The sequence below is a fragment of the Cucurbita pepo genome, chromosome 7, assembly GCF_057944985.1.
Source record: "Cucurbita pepo subsp. pepo isolate OVF chromosome 7, ASM5794498v1, whole genome shotgun sequence".
Taxonomy (NCBI): domain Eukaryota; kingdom Viridiplantae; phylum Streptophyta; class Magnoliopsida; order Cucurbitales; family Cucurbitaceae; genus Cucurbita; species Cucurbita pepo.
This window is the reverse complement of record NC_141804.1, coordinates 592329-611005: the sequence shown is the minus strand read 5'-3', so window position 1 is coordinate 611005 and position 18677 is coordinate 592329. Positions and strand designations below refer to the sequence as shown.

The 18677-nt window shown below is 32.1% G+C and overlaps 1 protein-coding gene across 1 annotated transcript; it reads left to right on the top strand.

The window, feature by feature from the left end:
- The first annotated feature begins 1783 nt into the window (after positions 1-1783).
- NRPA2 (nuclear RNA polymerase A2) lies at positions 1784-17690 on the top strand. Its single transcript, XM_023681851.2, has 27 exons — positions 1784-2085; positions 3038-3120; positions 3237-3356; positions 3657-3733; positions 4749-4812; positions 5812-5882; positions 7227-7304; positions 7410-7455; positions 7569-7749; positions 7838-7890; positions 8012-8085; positions 8267-8384; positions 9185-9272; positions 9753-9868; positions 10417-10544; positions 10622-10701; positions 11744-11985; positions 12100-12264; positions 12385-12549; positions 12812-12886; positions 13670-13773; positions 13870-13945; positions 14129-14257; positions 14330-14470; positions 15198-15410; positions 15684-15941; positions 16858-17690. The coding sequence occupies exons 1-27, from the start codon at positions 1920-1922 to the stop codon at positions 17269-17271; spliced, it is 3525 nt and encodes a 1174-aa protein (XP_023537619.1). The 5' UTR covers positions 1784-1919; the 3' UTR covers positions 17272-17690.
- Positions 17691-18677: the final 987 nt, after the last annotated feature.

Below are 18677 nucleotides of genomic sequence, written 5' to 3'. Positions count from 1 at the left end.
AAAAAATAAATATATTTAAAAAGTGATGAGAAATCTGTTAAATTTTAAAAATTTAAAAAATTAGACTAAATTTATAATAATAAAAAATAAATATATTTAAAAAGTGATAGAAAATCTGTTAAATTTAAAAAATTTAAAAAATTTAAAAAATTAGACTAAATTTATAATTTAACCTAATAAAAGACGAATATATTTTAAAAGTTATTGAAAATCTATTAAATTTAAAAAATTTAAAAAATTAGACTAAATTTACAATTTAACGTAATAAAAAATAAATATATTTAAAAAGTGATGAGAAATCTGTTAAATTTTAAAAATTTAAAAAATTAGACTAAATTTATAATAATAAAAAATAAATATATTTAAAAAGTGATAGAAAATCTGTTAAATTTAAAAAATTTAAAAAATTTAAAAAATTAGACTAAATTTATAATTTAACCTAATAAAAGACGAATATATTTTAAAAGTTATTGAAAATCTATTAAATTTAAAAAATTTAAAAAATTAGACTAAATTTACAATTTAACGTAATAAAAAATAAATATATTTAAAAAGTGATGAGAAATCTGTTAAATTTTAAAAATTTAAAAAATTAGACTAAATTTATAATAATAAAAAATAAATATATTTAAAAAGTGATAGAAAATCTGTTAAATTTAAAAAATTTAAAAAATTTAAAAAATTAGACTAAATTTATAATTTAACCTAATAAAAGACGAATATATTTTAAAAGTTATTGAAAATCTATTAAATTTAAAAAATTTAAAAAATTAGACTAAATTTACAATTTAACGTAATAAAAAATAAATATATTTAAAAAGTGATGAGAAATCTGTTAAATTTTAAAAATTTAAAAAATTAGACTAAATTTATAATAATAAAAAATAAATATATTTAAAAAGTGATAGAAAATCTGTTAAATTTAAAAAATTTAAAAAATTTAAAAAATTAGACTAAATTTATAATTTAACCTAATAAAAGACGAATATATTTTAAAAGTTATTGAAAATCTATTAAATTTAAAAAATTTAAAAAATTAGACTAAATTTACAATTTAACGTAATAAAAAATAAATATATTTAAAAAGTGATGAGAAATCTGTTAAATTTTAAAAATTTAAAAAATTAGACTAAATTTATAATAATAAAAAATAAATATATTTAAAAAGTGATAGAAAATCTGTTAAATTTAAAAAATTTAAAAAATTTAAAAAATTAGACTAAATTTATAATTTAACCTAATAAAAGACGAATATATTTTAAAAGTTATTGAAAATCTATTAAATTTAAAAAATTTAAAAAATTAGACTAAATTTACAATTTAATGTAATAAAAAATAAATATATTTAAAAAGTGATGAGAAATCTGTTAAATTTTAAAAATTTAAAAAATTAGACTAAATTTATAATTTAACGTAATAAGAACTAAATATATTTAAAAAGTGATGAAAAATCTATTAAATTTAAAAAATTTAAAAAATTTAAAAAATTAGGCTAAATTTATAATTTAACGAAATAATAAATAAATATATTTAAAAAGTGACAGGAAATCTGTTAAATTTTAAAATTTAAAAAAATTAGACTAAATTTATAATAATAAAAAATAAATATATTTAAATAGTGGATGAAGGGACAAAAATATTAAAAGAAATTATAAATAGATATAGACAATTAGGGTTCAGAAGATGAGAGAAAAATACAGAAATTAAGGAAAGAAAAGGAAAAAAAAAAAATAAAAAAAAAAGAAAAGATTGTAATTCGCCTCCATAAATACCATGTTGGCGGGCTCTCCAAAACCCTCCGCCAACCCCTAGCCGGCGGCTCCTAAACCCTGCGCGAACAAACAGTCTTAACCAGTCGAGAACGACGGAGGAAAGGCACTTTGCGGCGAAACAGTGGACGGAGGAAGACGGCGGAGAAGATGGTGGTGAAATTCTCCGAGAACCAAGACTATGAGGCGTTGCGCGAGCTGTTCAGACACCATATAGAATCGTTTGATCACCTCGTCGATGCGGGATTGGAGACTCTCATGAACAGCATCAAACCCGTCGAAATTTACGACTCCTTCACCGACAGAAAGCTTAGAAATATCCTTCATATGATTCTTTATGGCGTGGTTTTATTATTCTGTTATCTTTTAAATATGGCGGGTTCAGCTCGGTTCTTTTTTTTTTTTGGGGGGGGGGGGGGGGGGGTTGATTTCTGGTGCATGTTTATTGCCTTGTTCTCTTGCTGTTACTTTGATTTGTCTGTTTAAACTGATGCATTGGACGAATCTCATCATACATTTGATAATTTTGCCCGGTCGATGTTAATCATTGACTTATAGTGGCGGAAAAGTAGATGGAGCTTTCTCTTCCATCCCCCTCACTGTTTTTCTCTTTGTAAGTTGGGAATTGGAGCATACGAGTGAGTGCAATCATGAATTTAGTAGTCGTAGCGTAGAAAAAATACATATTATTTTCCAATCAAGTAAATTTGGATGATGCACGTTCGAAGTATAAACATAGTGATGGATGGAGGGGTTTGATGTGGTGGCTTCAGAGCAATGTGGAGTTAGCTGTGGTGGCTTCATCCAATGTGCAAAGAAAACCATCAATGTAACAGATTGCTCAGAAGCATGCTAAATTGAAGGGAACTACTGTGGATTTATAACAGAATTCCTATTGAACCTCCAGTGGATCTAATCCATAGTACAAATCGTGGTTGATGATTCTTTAAAAATTGAAGAAGGAAAGGTACAGGAGATCCATGGAACCTTTTTGGCGGAGGGAGCTGCAAGATTCCTCACAAACCCACGTCAGTTGTGGTTTCGGGGTGGGGGGGGGGGGGGGGGGGGGGGAGGTGATGTGAAAAGTTGGGTGAAAAATAAACAGAAACCAAAAGGAATTTGATTGATTAAATATCATGCAACTTCTTGGTGTGCGCTTTCCATAAAATTTATTCAACCTATAGCATTAATGCATATTGGGAAGCTTTTGATTTTTATTTCTATAAAATTTTGATGGTATATTATGTTATTCTTGACTATTGTTTCACTTTGGTTGGGTAAGCCTGAGTTATACCCACCACAGAAGGAGCGCAATCTGAGAACAATGCGAGAAGCTCTGCTTCCTTCTGAAGTATGGTTTAAATTAAGAATGATCTTTCCTGTTCATTTTCTTTTTCATTTTAGCTTCTCGTGTGATTTTAACGGATTTGTGGATTACCCTGCTTCTTTCGTTTCCCCCTCAAACAGTGTAGGCAAGCTAAAATTTCATACACCGGCAAGTTGATGGCAGATGTTTGTTTTCAATACGATGAAAAAGCTGTCATAAGAGAGAAATTTAATTTTGGGCAATTCCCAGTAATGCTGAAGGTTTGTGCTCCATACTTTGTTTTCGTTTTGTTTCATATCTCTATAATTGCTGTTACTAAATGACACTGTCAGTCTTCTTTTCCTCTATTAAATAATTATATTTATCTATTTTCCCCATGTAGAAGCAACTCCTGTAGTTGCTTAGGTCGGTTGAAATCTTAATTTAAAGAAGTAGATGTAGAAATAGGTTGAAAGCCGCAAATTAGTGTATCAACATGTTCATGAATATCTTAAAACTTGGATTTTTCTTTATTTCCCTGATTTTGACTGGTCATTAATCCCTTTGTGCGTTTTACTCAGTCAAAGCTTTGTCACTTGAGAGGTCTTGATCCAAAGAAGCTAGTATCCTACAAAGAAGAGGCATCAGAAATGGGTGGGTAAGACACCATGCCTTTTACTCTTTTACTTATTGCATCGCCCCCACCCCCTCACCCACCCACACACCACAAAAATTCTTCAAAGCAAAACACTGATTGAATTGATGGTTGATTCATTATTTATAAGCTATAATAAACAAAAAACCATTACCACTTCTGTTGATTGATGGCTAATCAGCAATCAACGATGCCAGATCTAGGGCCACCACTGTTTGTTAGGAAAAGCTACTGTTCTAGTGGCAGGCATGTATTGTTAAATTGCAAGTTAAACCTGAAAGTTATTTACCTTTTGCAGTTCTCTTAGATTGCTTCTCAATTATATATGTACGTTTATTTTGGGAAAAAAGGATCTATTTCTCGAATTATGATAATGTACTGCTTGGCAAAGAGTAACCTCTGTTCTCTCATTAGCTTGTAGTTGCTACTCATATTTCCATGATTTTTATGTACAATTGTTGCATTCTGGAAATTGGCACCACTTTCTTTGACAAAGTTCTGTTCAGTATAATAATGATTCTATAATTTTCATTTGTTAAGATGCATAATTCAAAAGGATTGGAGACCCCTTGGGCATAAAAAGTGTGAAATCTTTGCTTGAATTTGTGGTCAAATTAAGATTTTCAAGATAACTATAAAATTGAAGATCACAAGTGTTGAATGAACGATTGAGTCATTTTTTTGGAGAGACTGAATTTCATTAAAGTCTAATCTGCATAAACTTTTAGAGCTTCTTCATTATTTCTGTGAATAACATTTAAAAAGACTTCATAAAAATGCCCTAAAAACCCACATTTTCTTGTCTTCTTTGTTTCCATGTCATCCATTTTTTTCGGTGGTTTCCTTGATTAATTTTCTGTTATTGTTTGTGGCATATTGAATATTTTTGTTTACGATTCTGTAGGTGTGCAATAAAAATCATCTCATTCTTTTAATGGGGCAGCTCTTCCAATGGGAAGTTTCGTTTATTGTTGTAATATTTGGAATGGCTATTCTGATTGTTTCAATTATATTGTAGTTATTTCATTATGAATGGGCTGGAGAGAGTTGTTCGGCTTTTGATAGCACCAAAAAGAAACTATGTAAGTGAGCTACCTTTTGTTTTATCATAGGCTTCTTTCAAAGTCAAGGATTAAGGTTATTTAGAATGCAATCATTATTTATTTAGTGTCATTTAGATTTCTGTTGATATATGTGTGTATGTATGCAAGAGTTGAATTTCACATTGATTTTTTAATTTATTTTTAGTAAGATCCATTAAAATGGCTTTAAATAAAGGTTGAAGAACACCGAGGGATTTAGAGTAAATGAACCTTGCCCTAGAAACAACTAATGGATAGCCTTTCAAATTACAAATATTTGTCTCTCTTTATGATGATAATGTCTCTCTCTCTCTCTCTCTATATATATATATATATATATATATATATATGTGGTGGAGAGGAGGTATATTGTGCGAATAGTATTGTTAAATATGCAATGTATTCTTTATTAGAGAGTCACTTATTTTACTTGATTGGAGACCCTTTATCTGATATGGTTTCCTTTTGTGGACTTGATTTTTTGTATGTCCATGTATTCTTTCATTTGTTTTTCAATGCAAGTTTGTTTCTTTTTAAAAAAACTTCTCACAATTACTAGTCGAGGCATTGCTTTTGTAGAATGTTGGGTGGCGTTTCCTTTTCCCCAGCCCTTAGGTTGTCTTGTATTTGGTTTAGTACAATGATCGTTTCATAGGGAAAAAAAAAAAGAACAAAAAAAAGAGAGGGGTTTGAGAGATCGGTCATTTACAAACTTACTTGATTAAGATCTGTTCTATATGTTGTATAACCATGTCCTTGTGCTCTAAGGAGAGATATCGGTCGTTTTCAAAGTCTTTCGGGTGAGTTTGGGTGTCTGAATGCTTATTGTGCTTTCAGGAAATATGTGATGGCTGGCTCATTTAGCTTTGTTGTCTTTTATTTCCACCCTACTTTTCAATTTTGTTAATGAATTTTCTGGTTTCTAGTCGAAAGAACCTGCTAAGTTCTTTTTAAAAGATTATTTGCTATAACTTTTTTTGGTGTCATAACTCTTTGCAGCCGATGAGTATGGTGAGGAATTCATTTGCTGATCGACGGGAAGGCTATACCGATAAAGCAGTGGTTATAAGGTTCTTTTTCTTCATTTTTCTAAATAGATCAAGCGTAGTGTTAGGTAGTTCATTCTCACAATTCTTTTATTGTTTTCTTTCTGTTATATTATAATCTGGTTCTTATATTGTTCTTTGGTCTGAATCCTTGCTCTTTTGTTTTAAACAAGAAACAGAACAAATGAGAAGAGACTAATGCTCAATAAATACAAATTTCACAAGGGAGATAAAGAATACAAAAACAAAAATTAAAGGAAAATAAAAAGGTATGTTAAAAGGCAAGCAAACATAACACAGAGTAAAAATGTAACTGCGAACAACCAAAAAAGCTAGAATAAGGATCCAAAGAAAACCCAAAAGGAAGAAGAAACAAGGCCGGAGAGCATTCATGAAATCAGAGAAACCAATTGAGATCCTTCCGAAGACCGAAAAGGCATCAAGCTAACCAAAACCGATAAAATCAAGCAACCATATGACAACTTCTATTCATGCAAAGAAGCATGCAAGAAAGCACCAATAACTGCCTCTTCAGCCACCACCAACACTTCATGCGAAGCACCTAATAAATTTTCTGCCTTTACCAACAAAACAGCATTAAATGTATTAACTGCCCCCAACTACACTCCATGCAAAAAACCAAATAAATTCTACTCCTCCAGCGGCACCGAATGCATCTCACTAACCATAACCTCAGCCCTACGGACGGCTACTCACACAAATAATTGGAAGAGGGTTTCTTTTAATATATCTTTAATTTTTTTATTTAAAAATTGTTATTGTTTTAATTTAAATTTAAAATTTTCTTTTCAACTTCCTTTAAGCCGAGAGTGTGGAAGCTCTCTTCCCCCTTCATAATTTCATTCGTTCATGAAATTGGTTTCCCTTTTCTTAGTTCCTGGAAACCAATTTTCTTTTTTCAGTAGAACAGGTTCTCGAAAGTGTACAACCTACAGAGCCAATCTTCTTCAAGTAAGGTCATCACTCATCACTTCAAAACAAATTTCAACAATACTAAACTGATCCCACATTGTTAGTTGAACTACGAAACTGATTTTGGCCTATAAATAAATATATTGCATTGAAGGAAAATGTCATTAATTAAAAACTTGAGGCCTGAAGGTCGTTAACTTTTCTCAAGAAGCCAAATTGAAGGTCATTGTATTGAGGTTACAAGATGAACGCAAGGTTTTACCTTTTTCTGAAGCTTTTTTAGTTAAAGTATTTTCTGCTCTTATGTGAATAACGTAGTCTATTTTGAACGAACATAAACACCTTTTTCTTCTTGGTTTTGTTTTTTTGTTTGTGGGATCTACATTCAATCTTTAGATATCACCTAAGTTTTAAATTTTTTATTATCAAATCCAGGTGCGTAAGAGAAGATCAATCTTCAGTAACAGTCAAATTATATTATCTTAGGAATGGAAGTGCCAGACTTGGCTTTTGGTAATGTTTGTAGACATCGCTTTACAGAGATATATACCTATTTAAAATTTCTACGTTTCAGATTTGTGAAACTGAAGACATTCTCATTTTAACATAATTTTGTAGGGTTCAGGGAAAGGAGTACTTGCTTCCCATAGGGGTTGTCCTGAAGGTTCAATAACTAAATATTGGATTTCTCCTTGAATAAAAAGAAGCATATGAATTATTGTTTTTTCTAGTCTTTTTTCACATTCAACATTTTCCATATTTACTTTGTCTTGTCAGGCCCTAATTGACACAACTGACCATGAAATATTTGCAAGTCTGACAAGCTGTTATAGTGATAAACACAAAAAGGGTAAGGGTGCTGTTGGAACTCAGCTTGTTGGTGAAAGGGCAAAAATTATTCTTGATGAAGTTCGAGACCTGGCACTTTTTGATCATCGTCAATGTCTAGAGCATATAGGTGATTAACTCAGTATAATTTAAATGGTTATTTCGATGGTTGTAACCGTTACCTATATATATATTAATTGAATTTACCGTAAATTTAGGACAACACTTCCAGCCAGTCATGGAGGGGATGGAAAAAGAAAAAATGTCCACTGTGAGTTCTATACTTCTACTCATAACACGTTCTTTGGTCAATATATGAACCATTTTCTTTGTAGGTTCACTTCATAAACGCATTTTAATTAGTCGTTAATTCTCTTCGTCTTTGTTTATAGATTGCAGATGCAGTTTTCAAAAACTACATATTTGTTCACCTCGACAACAATTATGACAAGTTCAATCTCCTCATGTGAGCTGCCATTACTTTTCTAAATCTCGTATTTTTTTTATTATTTAACAAGAGTCCTGAAAATTTTGATTTAGAACGGAGTTGTGCACTTCTTCCTTTTCTATTGCACATTCATTTATGATTTTCCATTTTGTATTACTGACAATTTTATTTTTTCGTGCGTGGCTTTCCCCTTGATAAGTTTTATGGCGCAGAAACTTTTCTCCCTTATAGATCAGACGTCTGTACCTGACAATCCTGATTCCTTGCAAAACCAAGACGTTCTGCTACCTGGTCAACTGATTACTATTTATATGAAGGTAGAAAAATGCCGAACTTCTATCTCATAGAAGCTTGATATGGAAAAATTTTCATTCATGATTCGTTTATGATGGCAAAATACACATAGGTTCTTTTAGAGTGCAATCTTTTATGTTGAGTTTTGTCTTTTTTTTTTTCAAAATTTTCTCTATTTGTGTCCAAGCCATGCTTGAAACTAAAAAAATTAAAGACACTGCAAATAGCATGTTAGACACTTGTCTAGAGTGTGTCAGACGTATCTGTGACCAACACGAACACTCGGCCTAAAATGAACTATCCGTGCTTAATGGATTGAGCCAAAGTATTTTTGCCTTGTCTTGGAAAGGACGATTCTGGAAAAGGTATAACAACAATTTAGTAGCCCAGCCCAATTACAGACGTATCACTTGCCTAATTGATAGATGCACATGCAATGCTACTTTTATGGAATATTAAAGAATGTTATTCTGTCAAACATAATATTTTATTATGCTATTCATTAAGATTTCTATAAGCGATAACGGCCAAAATTAAACTATACAAAAGTCATGTTCTTTTTAACTCAATAGGTAAGCGTGTGATTTTCTCTTTCCAAAGAGGTTGGAAAAACTCAATTATCAAGAAACCTTGTGTCAATACTATGCTGGCTCTACACACAATTTGATAGATTCAGTTATTGAGAAATTTATATGCTGTGTTGATAGCTTGACTCTGCTAATACAAGTTCCGTTTTCTAATAGAAAAATAGCAAGACCTTAATGCTCTTTTTTCACGATAAAGCTTATTTGTTATTAAACTTATGCTTTGATGTAAATTCTAGGAGAAACTAGAAGACTGGTTGCAAAAGGTGAAAAAGCTTCTTCAAGATGAACTTAGCGATTCCAGCAAAAATTTTGATTTCTGCAGCTGTAAGTTCTCTTGAACGCTTAAGGTTCTTTGTTTTTTTTTTTTTTTTTTTTTTATCAGATTAACTTTCATCTACTTAGTGGCTCTTATCCACAGTTAATCTGTCCTCAAATTCTAAAATTGAATCTTTATCAAGAACACAACTTCGGCTGTATTAATATCTCTATTTCTGTCAGAACATGAATTACTATGCCCCTTTAGCTAACTAAGAGGACCTTTGAATACCCTTGTTTTTCTTTTATTAAAACAAAAGGATTAAACCTTTATTTTTGTACTACCATTTCAGTTTAAATCTTCTTTTGTACACACAGACTGCCCCACGAAAATCATGTTTCTTGTTGAAAAAAAACTTTGATTTTACATTTTGATTTAATTTTTTTTTTTAAATTTAATTTAATTAGAATTAATTATCTTCAAATTTAATATCAGTATTTGCATATTATTTTTGTTACTGAAAGTATCAATTTGTTTTATATCATCAGTAGCTGATGTCAAGAAAGTCATGGACAAGAATCCATCAAAACAGATTAGTTCAGCTATTGATAATTTGCTGAAAACCGGAAGACTGGTTACACAAACGGGCCTAGATCTGCAGCAGGTAAGAATGTACATTGGTGCTAATTGTGTTACCTATGTAGGAAATATATATTATCACTGAACATGTGATAAGGTGTTTGGTACTTTTGTCTATGTTGATTTAAAATTTTCAGTGATCAAGTTCTTGATATATCACAAAATAAATTGAATTCAGAGCCTCAGTGATGATATACATGCTTTACAGCTCTAGTTAGTTATTTTTTTTTAGTTTTGTTTCTCCATTAATTTTTGCCTACAAAATGAAGAAAGGCATGCCGGGATATTTTTATGGTTAGCCTATAAGTGCGTAATGTTGGCCATTCCTTGAGATCTACAATTCATTGGACAAAAAGTATCAGAAATTGATTTTTTTTGGACGTATTAATGAATAATGGCATTGGGGGTTGAACCAAAAGACTTGAGTAGACAAATACCAGGTATTGAGGATCTTATTCTCCTCATATGGGCAAAAGTTCCCTTTCCTTTTCACAACTGTAAAGAGTTCTTTTATATTTTTCTGCATTGATTATTCTATTTTTGTTCTAAAATGTGAATATTTGATTTCATCAGAGGGCAGGCTTTACAGTTCAGGCAGAACGACTTAATTTTTTGCGCTTTATATCTCATTTTCGCGCTGTTCATCGTGGAGCTTCATTTGCTGGACTTCGCACCACAACAGTGCGGAAATTGCTACCTGAGTATGCTGCCCTTTATGCCATTTGTAGGTTTGTGGCATTGTGATTTTGCCTGTCTTTGATAATGTGGTATCATGTAGGTCCTGGGGTTTTCTTTGTCCAGTACACACTCCTGATGGTGAACCATGTGGCTTGTTGAATCATTTAACCAGCACTTGCAGTAAGTTTGCCGTTCATCTTATGTGTCTATATGAGAGTTGTCTATATCTGTGACTGTTACTGATTGTGCTCTGTACAGTAACTTACTGTGCAAAAGTTTGGAACTTCTTTGCACATACAATTGTTTTTTAGGATCTTGGGGCAAGATTTGTACATTTTATATGTAGAGCCCTTCTGAACATCTTCGGATATTTAATTTTAATCAACTTTTTGAAATACCACAAATTTATGCATTTAGTGCTCCATGTGTATGCTTTCAATTGATGACTACGTGGTTATGTTGTTGCTAATTGCATTTGGGAAATGTTGAAGGATTGTTTCTTTACATAAATTTTGGAGGAACCTTAAACAAATGGTTGGAACTCGATTAACTAGAAAAACCCCACCTAGATCAATAAAATGAACTCCTTACGACCAAGATTATGTCCCCCGACAAGGGATGCTCTTGTAAGGACATGTTCCAATATGATAGAAGGATGAGAAATCAAAGAAGTCACAGAAGTTCAATGAATCAAAGAAAGATGAACAATTGAAGGAAAACAAAGTAGTAGGGTCTTGAGAAGTTGCTTTTAAAGATTAGTTCAACTTTGTGCAAACTTGAACACCCACAAAGAAAAAGAAAGGGAATCGAGATGAGGAATTATAAGACAAACATCTTCCTTCAACTGAATTTCGATTCTCTACTCAAATTCACTCACACAAGGGACATTTGTTAGTTGACTTGATTCAATTACAAAAATAAACAATTGCAAAATTTTACTTCACAGTAATTAAAGACAAGTTGAAGGAAAAGCTTTAAACAAGAAAAAAAATCATAAGTCGGAAGAGAGTTATATGCTGCACCTGACAAATTGATATTACACTTGATATTTCGTCTCTCCCAAGATTGTTAATCATGTTGGTACTTTAATTTCTATCATAAAATATTGTGGCTGCACTTATATATTCCTCTGTGCTGCTATTTAGTAGGGTAATGGTTAGTCTCTATATTTGCTATTTAGTGGATGAAAAATTCAGTTGGATTCTATGATTTTCTATCTCAGGAATTACATCATATTTCAATTCTCAAGGAAAAGTTAGAGACTTCTTCAAAATAAGGGCGTCTATTTTGAGTGTCCTAATTGCAGTTGGAATGATACCGTCACTACCAAAGCTTGTTCAAATGGGTCCTCCTGATGTTCTTAATGTTATTTTAGATGGTCGCATAGTTGGTTATATATCATCTGGTGAAGTAGAGAAAGTTGTTGCTCATTTACGACAATTAAAAGTTTCATCTCCCCATGTGGTTTGTATTTTTCCATTTTTCTTCAATTACTTCTCTCTCTCTTTTTTTTTTTTTATGTTTTTTTCTTTTCTTTTTTTCTTTTCTCATTCTTAATATTTTAACGTTATGTTTCAGATTCCTGAGGATCTGGAAGTTGGATATGTACCATTGAGTATATGTGGAGCATATCCTGGTTTATTCCTTTTCACATCTCCTTCTAGATTTGTTCGACCAGTTAGAAATCTTTCAATATCTTCTGAGGAAAATCAAAATATCGAACTCATTGGGCCATTTGAACAGGTTATATCACAGTTCAGACCTATTTGAAAGAAATTTTTTGGCCCTAATGCTAGATTTGTATGGATCTTGTTTTCTGGATGTCAGCAAGCTAAAAACCTGATTCCTTAATTTTTTAAACAGGTATTTATGGAAATAAGATGTCCTGATGGGGGTGATGGTGGCAGGAAAGATGAGTTTCCTGCGACACATGAAGAAATCCATCCAACTGGGATGCTCAGTGTGGTTGGGAATCTTACCCCTTGGTCTGATCACAATCAGAGCCCGCGTAATATGTACCAATGCCAGGTTTCTCTCCTCATGGACTATTTTGAAGTCCCATTTTAAAATAGTTTTCTATCTTTAATAAATAGTATACATATATTTTTAAAAGTAAAAAGTCAACGATAAAATATATATTTTGAAGCAGTTCATAAAATTTAAAAATAATAGAAAACAGTTTAAAATTGTTAATTGTTAATTTATCAAATGGTGCTTTTGCATTATTTCATTTTTATAATATACTGTTTCTTTGTTTATGTTCTCCTAACTTGTGATAATTTGAATGTAGATGGCAAAACAAACAATGGCATTCTCTCTGCAAGCTATTCAGTTCCGTGCAGATCAAAAGCTATACCATCTTCAGGTTTGTCGCCATCTTGTTGATTTTTGTTAATAAGATTTCTCATATTATCAAGAGCACGTAGTCTTTCTGTTTTCGATCTAGTAATGGTTATTGTTCTATATTTGGAACATAATATCCTGAGCATTTGTTGATTGATGCTTAAACTATATTGGTTTTGGATGATCTTTTTAATTGAGAACTTGATTATATATCCTCATTTTTTAGAAGAACAATTTCATTGATGTATGAAATTATGAAAGGGACGAAATGTTCAGAGTATCATAAAGAGCTTGCCTAAGTAGATAAAAGGGTAGCATAACTATAAGAAGAAAAGAAAGCAGTAGATTTACACCAAGATATAGCATGATATATAATAGATTTGGGGAGTTTGTCAAAAGGGAGCTCCCTGTCCAAAAAGAACCTTTGGTTTCTTTCTTCTCACACATTTCAAGGAAAGGCTCTGATGAGGGAAGTCCAAAGCAAAATCTTTTCATTTCTAAAAGGGTGGCCCAATAGTATATGCTTTCTTGAAATTTAGATCTTAGTACCTGGTGTCTGAGTCTTGAATCTCTTGTTTTTTCCTGTGAGGTTAGCGGCCTTTTTATTCTTTCACTGTCTGCCGCTAATAACAATGTGAAAGATGTTGATGCAACTACTTTTTTGTTTTGATGTAAATTTGTTAGTTGCAAAATGTGAAATAATCGGGTTATGTTCAGGCACTTTCAGTTATTACCCGTCTTCTATGTTTGAAGCCTTTCGTTAGTTTTCTTGCAATAACATGCAAACTTATTGGAATGTTTATAGACTCCTCAAACCCCTATCGTTCGTACAAGTACATATATGAAATACAACATAGATGAATATCCAACCGGGACAAATGCAATAGTGGCAGTGTTGGCATATACTGGGTAAGAAATAAAGATTGTTGGATAAATTTTTTGGATGGGATTGGTTTATATTTTCTTGCAGTCCTAATCAGTCTATTTTATTCATGATGCGTGTAGTTATGACATGGAGGATGCAATGATTTTGAACAAGTCCTCTGTGGAGCGTGGAATGTACCATGGACAAATTTATCAGGTTTGTTTGTGGTTGTTTTTCTTTTTGTGATCAATAAATACATGTGCACGTTCAACATCTGCACATTCAACATCTTTTTCCCCTTAGACAAATATTTATCTATTTGTTTGACTCAACAGAATATTTATTAAATTGTTACGCATATTCTTGCTGATGTGTTCATCCATTGTGGTAAATTGGCAGACAGAAACCATTGACTTGTCTGAGCAGAGCGGTAGATCAAGTCGCAGCCAAAAGTTGTTTAGGAGGAGTAATATAGATAAATCTGTGCGGTCTCATATAGATTCGGACGGGCTTCCTTATGTTGGTCAGGTTAGCCTTATTTTCTGTGTTATCTTGTTTTCTTTCCGTGTTAAATCTGACTAAATTTGTGACATGTTTCAGATGATAAAACCAGATGAGCCCTATTGTAGCATTTATGATGAGGTGGCAGGCACAACTAGAAACATGAAACTTAAAGGTTCAGAACCTGTATTTGTTGATTACGTGTCTGTTGATGTAAAGAATAAGAAGCACCCTCAAAAGGTAAATAGGGATCTCTTTCCTTTTTATCTGAATTGTAACAGCAGATAAATAATTATAGTGGGTTCTAGTGGACTCAACTTGGAGTTTCACTTGATCCTATGTGAGTATTATTATGAAAGCAAGGAAGCTCTACCTGTTCATGTTTTTAAATGTTCTTTTTATTGATATTTGTGGCTGACAATTATAGCTTCATTGGTTCATGCGTTGAATCAAGTATTACTATGTCATGGGCTTGATGGCACTCATGGCTTTATGGAGGATGATAATTTCAACCATGATATGGAAAGTGGGGCCTATGAGAAACAGGTGTATTTGTAGAAAAGCCGCGCTTGTGGCCTTGAGCTAGGATTGCTTTTTTTGTTCTCTAGATGGGCTTCTTTGACAAAAGATTTTAAAAATTTTACCTCTTTTATAACTCCTCAGAAAAGTTCGCATCTTGTTCTTTCTTTTTTTTTTTTTTTTTTTTTTTTTTTTTTTTTTTTTGTAAATCCTTTGAAATAGATATTTTGCTCCTATGTTTTTTATAAAACTTATTTTCTATAAATAAAAATTCAATAATCATTAGAAAAGCAGGTCTAATGATTATTGAATTTTTGTAATCTCCTTAGCCCCCCTGTTTGTATTAAATTTATCGTTGGCCTTCTTCGTTTTTAATTGGTATTGTTTCCGTGGAAACAAAAATAGTCTGATCAAGTCTTCTTGCTTTCCCTTCTTTTTTCCTATTAAGGTGAATATACGCTTCCGACATCCCCGAAATCCTGTGATTGGAGATAAATTTAGTAGTAGACATGGGCAGAAAGGTGTTTGCTCCCAGCTATGGCCAGATGTTGATATGCCATTTTCTGGAGCTACAGGAATGCGTCCCGATTTGATTATCAATCCACATGCTTTTCCTTCGAGAATGACAATTGCAATGTTAATGGAGTCTGTCGCTGCTAAGGTAATACTATCTAGAAACGGAGTAACATATGTATGTTTTTTTTTTTTTTCCTTCTTTTTTTCTTTTGTGATGACCAACTTGGAAATACATTGAGAAAACCAAAAGAAACAGCCTAACGGCAGAGGAATAGGGAACCCCCCCCCCCCCCCCCCCCCCTCCTAAGGAAAGCTAATCACAGAAGGACTTTCCAATCACGAAAATCAAAGTTTCATTGCTCCTTTCAGTATTCCGTTCAGCCATCTTTTGTAGTTACAGTTCAATCACTTGTTACAGGGAGGCTGTTTAAATGGAGAATTTATCAATGCAACGCCGTTTAAGAGTTCGGTAAAGAAAACAAATGCTGGAGATGAAGAGTCTAAAACTGAATCACTTGTTGATGAACTTGGCTCCACATTAGTTAAAAAGGGATTCAATTACCATGGTGTTGAGGTATTGTACAGTGGGGTTTATGGAACAGAGCTAACATGTGAAATTTTTATTGGACCTGTATATTATCAGCGTCTTCGGCACATGGTTTCTGATAAATATCAGGTGAAATTTTCTTATTTAATTTATTTTTTAATAGCCAATTACTATATTGACATTTTCACATTAGTTTTGAGGTCTTATCATTAGTGCCTTTATAAAGAATAAATTACTATTCACCAATTGGGGGGACATTGGCGTCTTCTTATTCTTAAGATATTATTATATTCTCATATTATTTCGTTTCATGTATCCTGAGCAAGAAAATGCCTGCTTTGGGGGTGAAACCAAAGCATAATATCTAAAATTGTTGATACATTTCTAGTAGTGTGATACATGCCTTGAGCTCTAGGGACCGTGCCAATACTTCTTTCTGTTTCACTGTGTTTTAACAAGTTGGAATGTAGATTTTTTTTTTTTTTTTTCATAAGAGACAGTTTCATTCATGAATGAAATTTACCAGAGGGGAGGTATAATTCATGGTGTTTACAAAAGACCTTCTCAATTTGCAAGGAGGGAGGTATAACTATAGGAAGTAAAAATGTTAGACAGTTTACACCAAGATATAGTTTGGTAAACAATATGGTCGAAAAGTTGGAATATCGAATATGTATCAGTTGGAAGGTCTGAAGTTTTATTAGTGCACCATTGTCTATCTTCTCATTGAACACATGCAACAAAATCTGTTAGTATCACTATAGGCACTTGAGACTCTTGTTTTGGGTTTGAGAACTTACAAGCTTGTTTCTTCACTCTTTTATGGGGTATTTGTAGAAAATAAGCACTAGAGTTTTTATAGAGGGTGAGAGATCGGATGAAAAAGTTTGAGATGGTCTTGTTCTGAGTCTTATTTGTAGTTAGGCTCAAAAATCCTTTTGTTTGAGCTTGTTTTTATATGCTCGTGTGTATTCTTTCATTTTTCTCACGGTTTCTTACCAAAAAATTAAAAAAAGACATGACCTGTTGATTGTGTTATTATCAGGTTCGTTCGACCGGAACTGTAGATCAAGTCACTCGACAGCCTATCAAAGGTAGAAAAAAAGGTGGTGGCATACGTTTTGGTGAAATGGAGCGTGACTCAATGCTGGCACATGGAGCATCTTACTTATTACATGATAGGCTTCATACATGTTCTGATCATCACATTGCTGATGTGTGTTCGCTTTGCGGTAGCATTCTTACATCGACTTTAGTCCAGCCCCAGAAGCGTGCTGTGCGCGAAATTGGTGGTCTTCCCCCGGGGAAGGCTCCTAAAAGGGTTATATGTCATGCTTGCAAAACAAGTAAAGGTATGGAGACAGTGGCAATGCCTTATGTCTTCAAGTACCTGGCCGCAGAGTTGGCTGCAATGAACATAAGAATGACTCTCCAGCTAAGTAATGCAGCAGGAGCCTGATTTGAACCATGTTCATGTTTAAGATCTCTTCTTTGCTTGGTTCAGCATGGCAGTTATGGTTCATTCTAACACTCCTCGTCAAGCTTTGGCTAACAGTCGGATCAAACTCGACCAGTACCGAAAAGACAGCTGGGCTGCTGTCGAGTGTCCTACAGTAGTACAATATTTATTGTCGTGAGGGCAACCAAATTTAGTACTATATTTTGCTTTCAGGTCTTCGAAGTTATTGTCAAATCCCATTTTTGTTCGATTTGAAACACGTGCTGACGTGTTTCTAAGGGTTAGTTCCATTGAGTTTTTGCCATAATTTTCATTCCTTTCCTTAGGCAGCCATGTTGTAACATAAAGCGAACTATTTTACGATGTCTGATGAATTTTATGTATTATAATTTATTGAAAGATGAGTTCCATTATTAGAATGCGCATCTGCCTCAGATTTTTCTCTTTTCATTTTTTCTTTTGAGTTCATCAAGTAGGGAGAGAGTCGATAGTTGAGATCAATGATTGCATGATATGTTTGAAATAAGTTTGGAGATTGATCTCAAGAGTTACTACAAAATAAAAGGTGAAGTTGATAGTATATCAGTTTAAATAAAAAAAATAAAAAAAAAGAAATCAATCACGATAATTTTTATGATTCAGAAAAAAAAGGGCTTTTGAAATGGGACGCATTCGCTGTAACTAACGTTTAAAATGAATCAAATAGTGTTTTGTATATATATATATATTATTTGTTTCTTCTACATCATTTACCTCAATATAATTTGTCGCTTATCATGAATATATATATATATATATATATATATATATATATATATATATTATTTGTACTATTTTGTATTTAAATTTAAATATATTATTGTTAATCTTTTAACATAATATAGTACACCCAGTATAATATGTAATATAAACTGAATAAAGTTTAAATAATTGTCTAATAGAAGATTGGCATAATTGAAATATTATGCTGATTTTTACCACAATTGTAACTTAAGCTTCGACACAATGAACAATTGAGATCAAAATTTGTGCTATGAGGTTAAATGAAAGGAGGATATCTAAAAAATCTTAAATAATAAACTTTTTAAAAAATAACTATAAAGATATAGAAAAATAAGATGAACTTAAAAAAAAAAAAAAAAAAAAAGAGACTATACAACCTTTTTAGTTAGAATTCATGCCATAAATTCGATGCATCGTCCCTTTTATTATTCTTTAACCTTTGCAACACTTTAAAGAAAATAAAAATAATTTCTGTTAACTTCCGATGAGAGCATATACTTTAATTACTTGAAAAATAATTTCTTCGAAATAAATTTTTAGTTACAGTTCATAGAATGATCATACTCGATAACAAACAAAATAAAATACTCATAATTCATCAAACAATTCATTTCAAACCACAC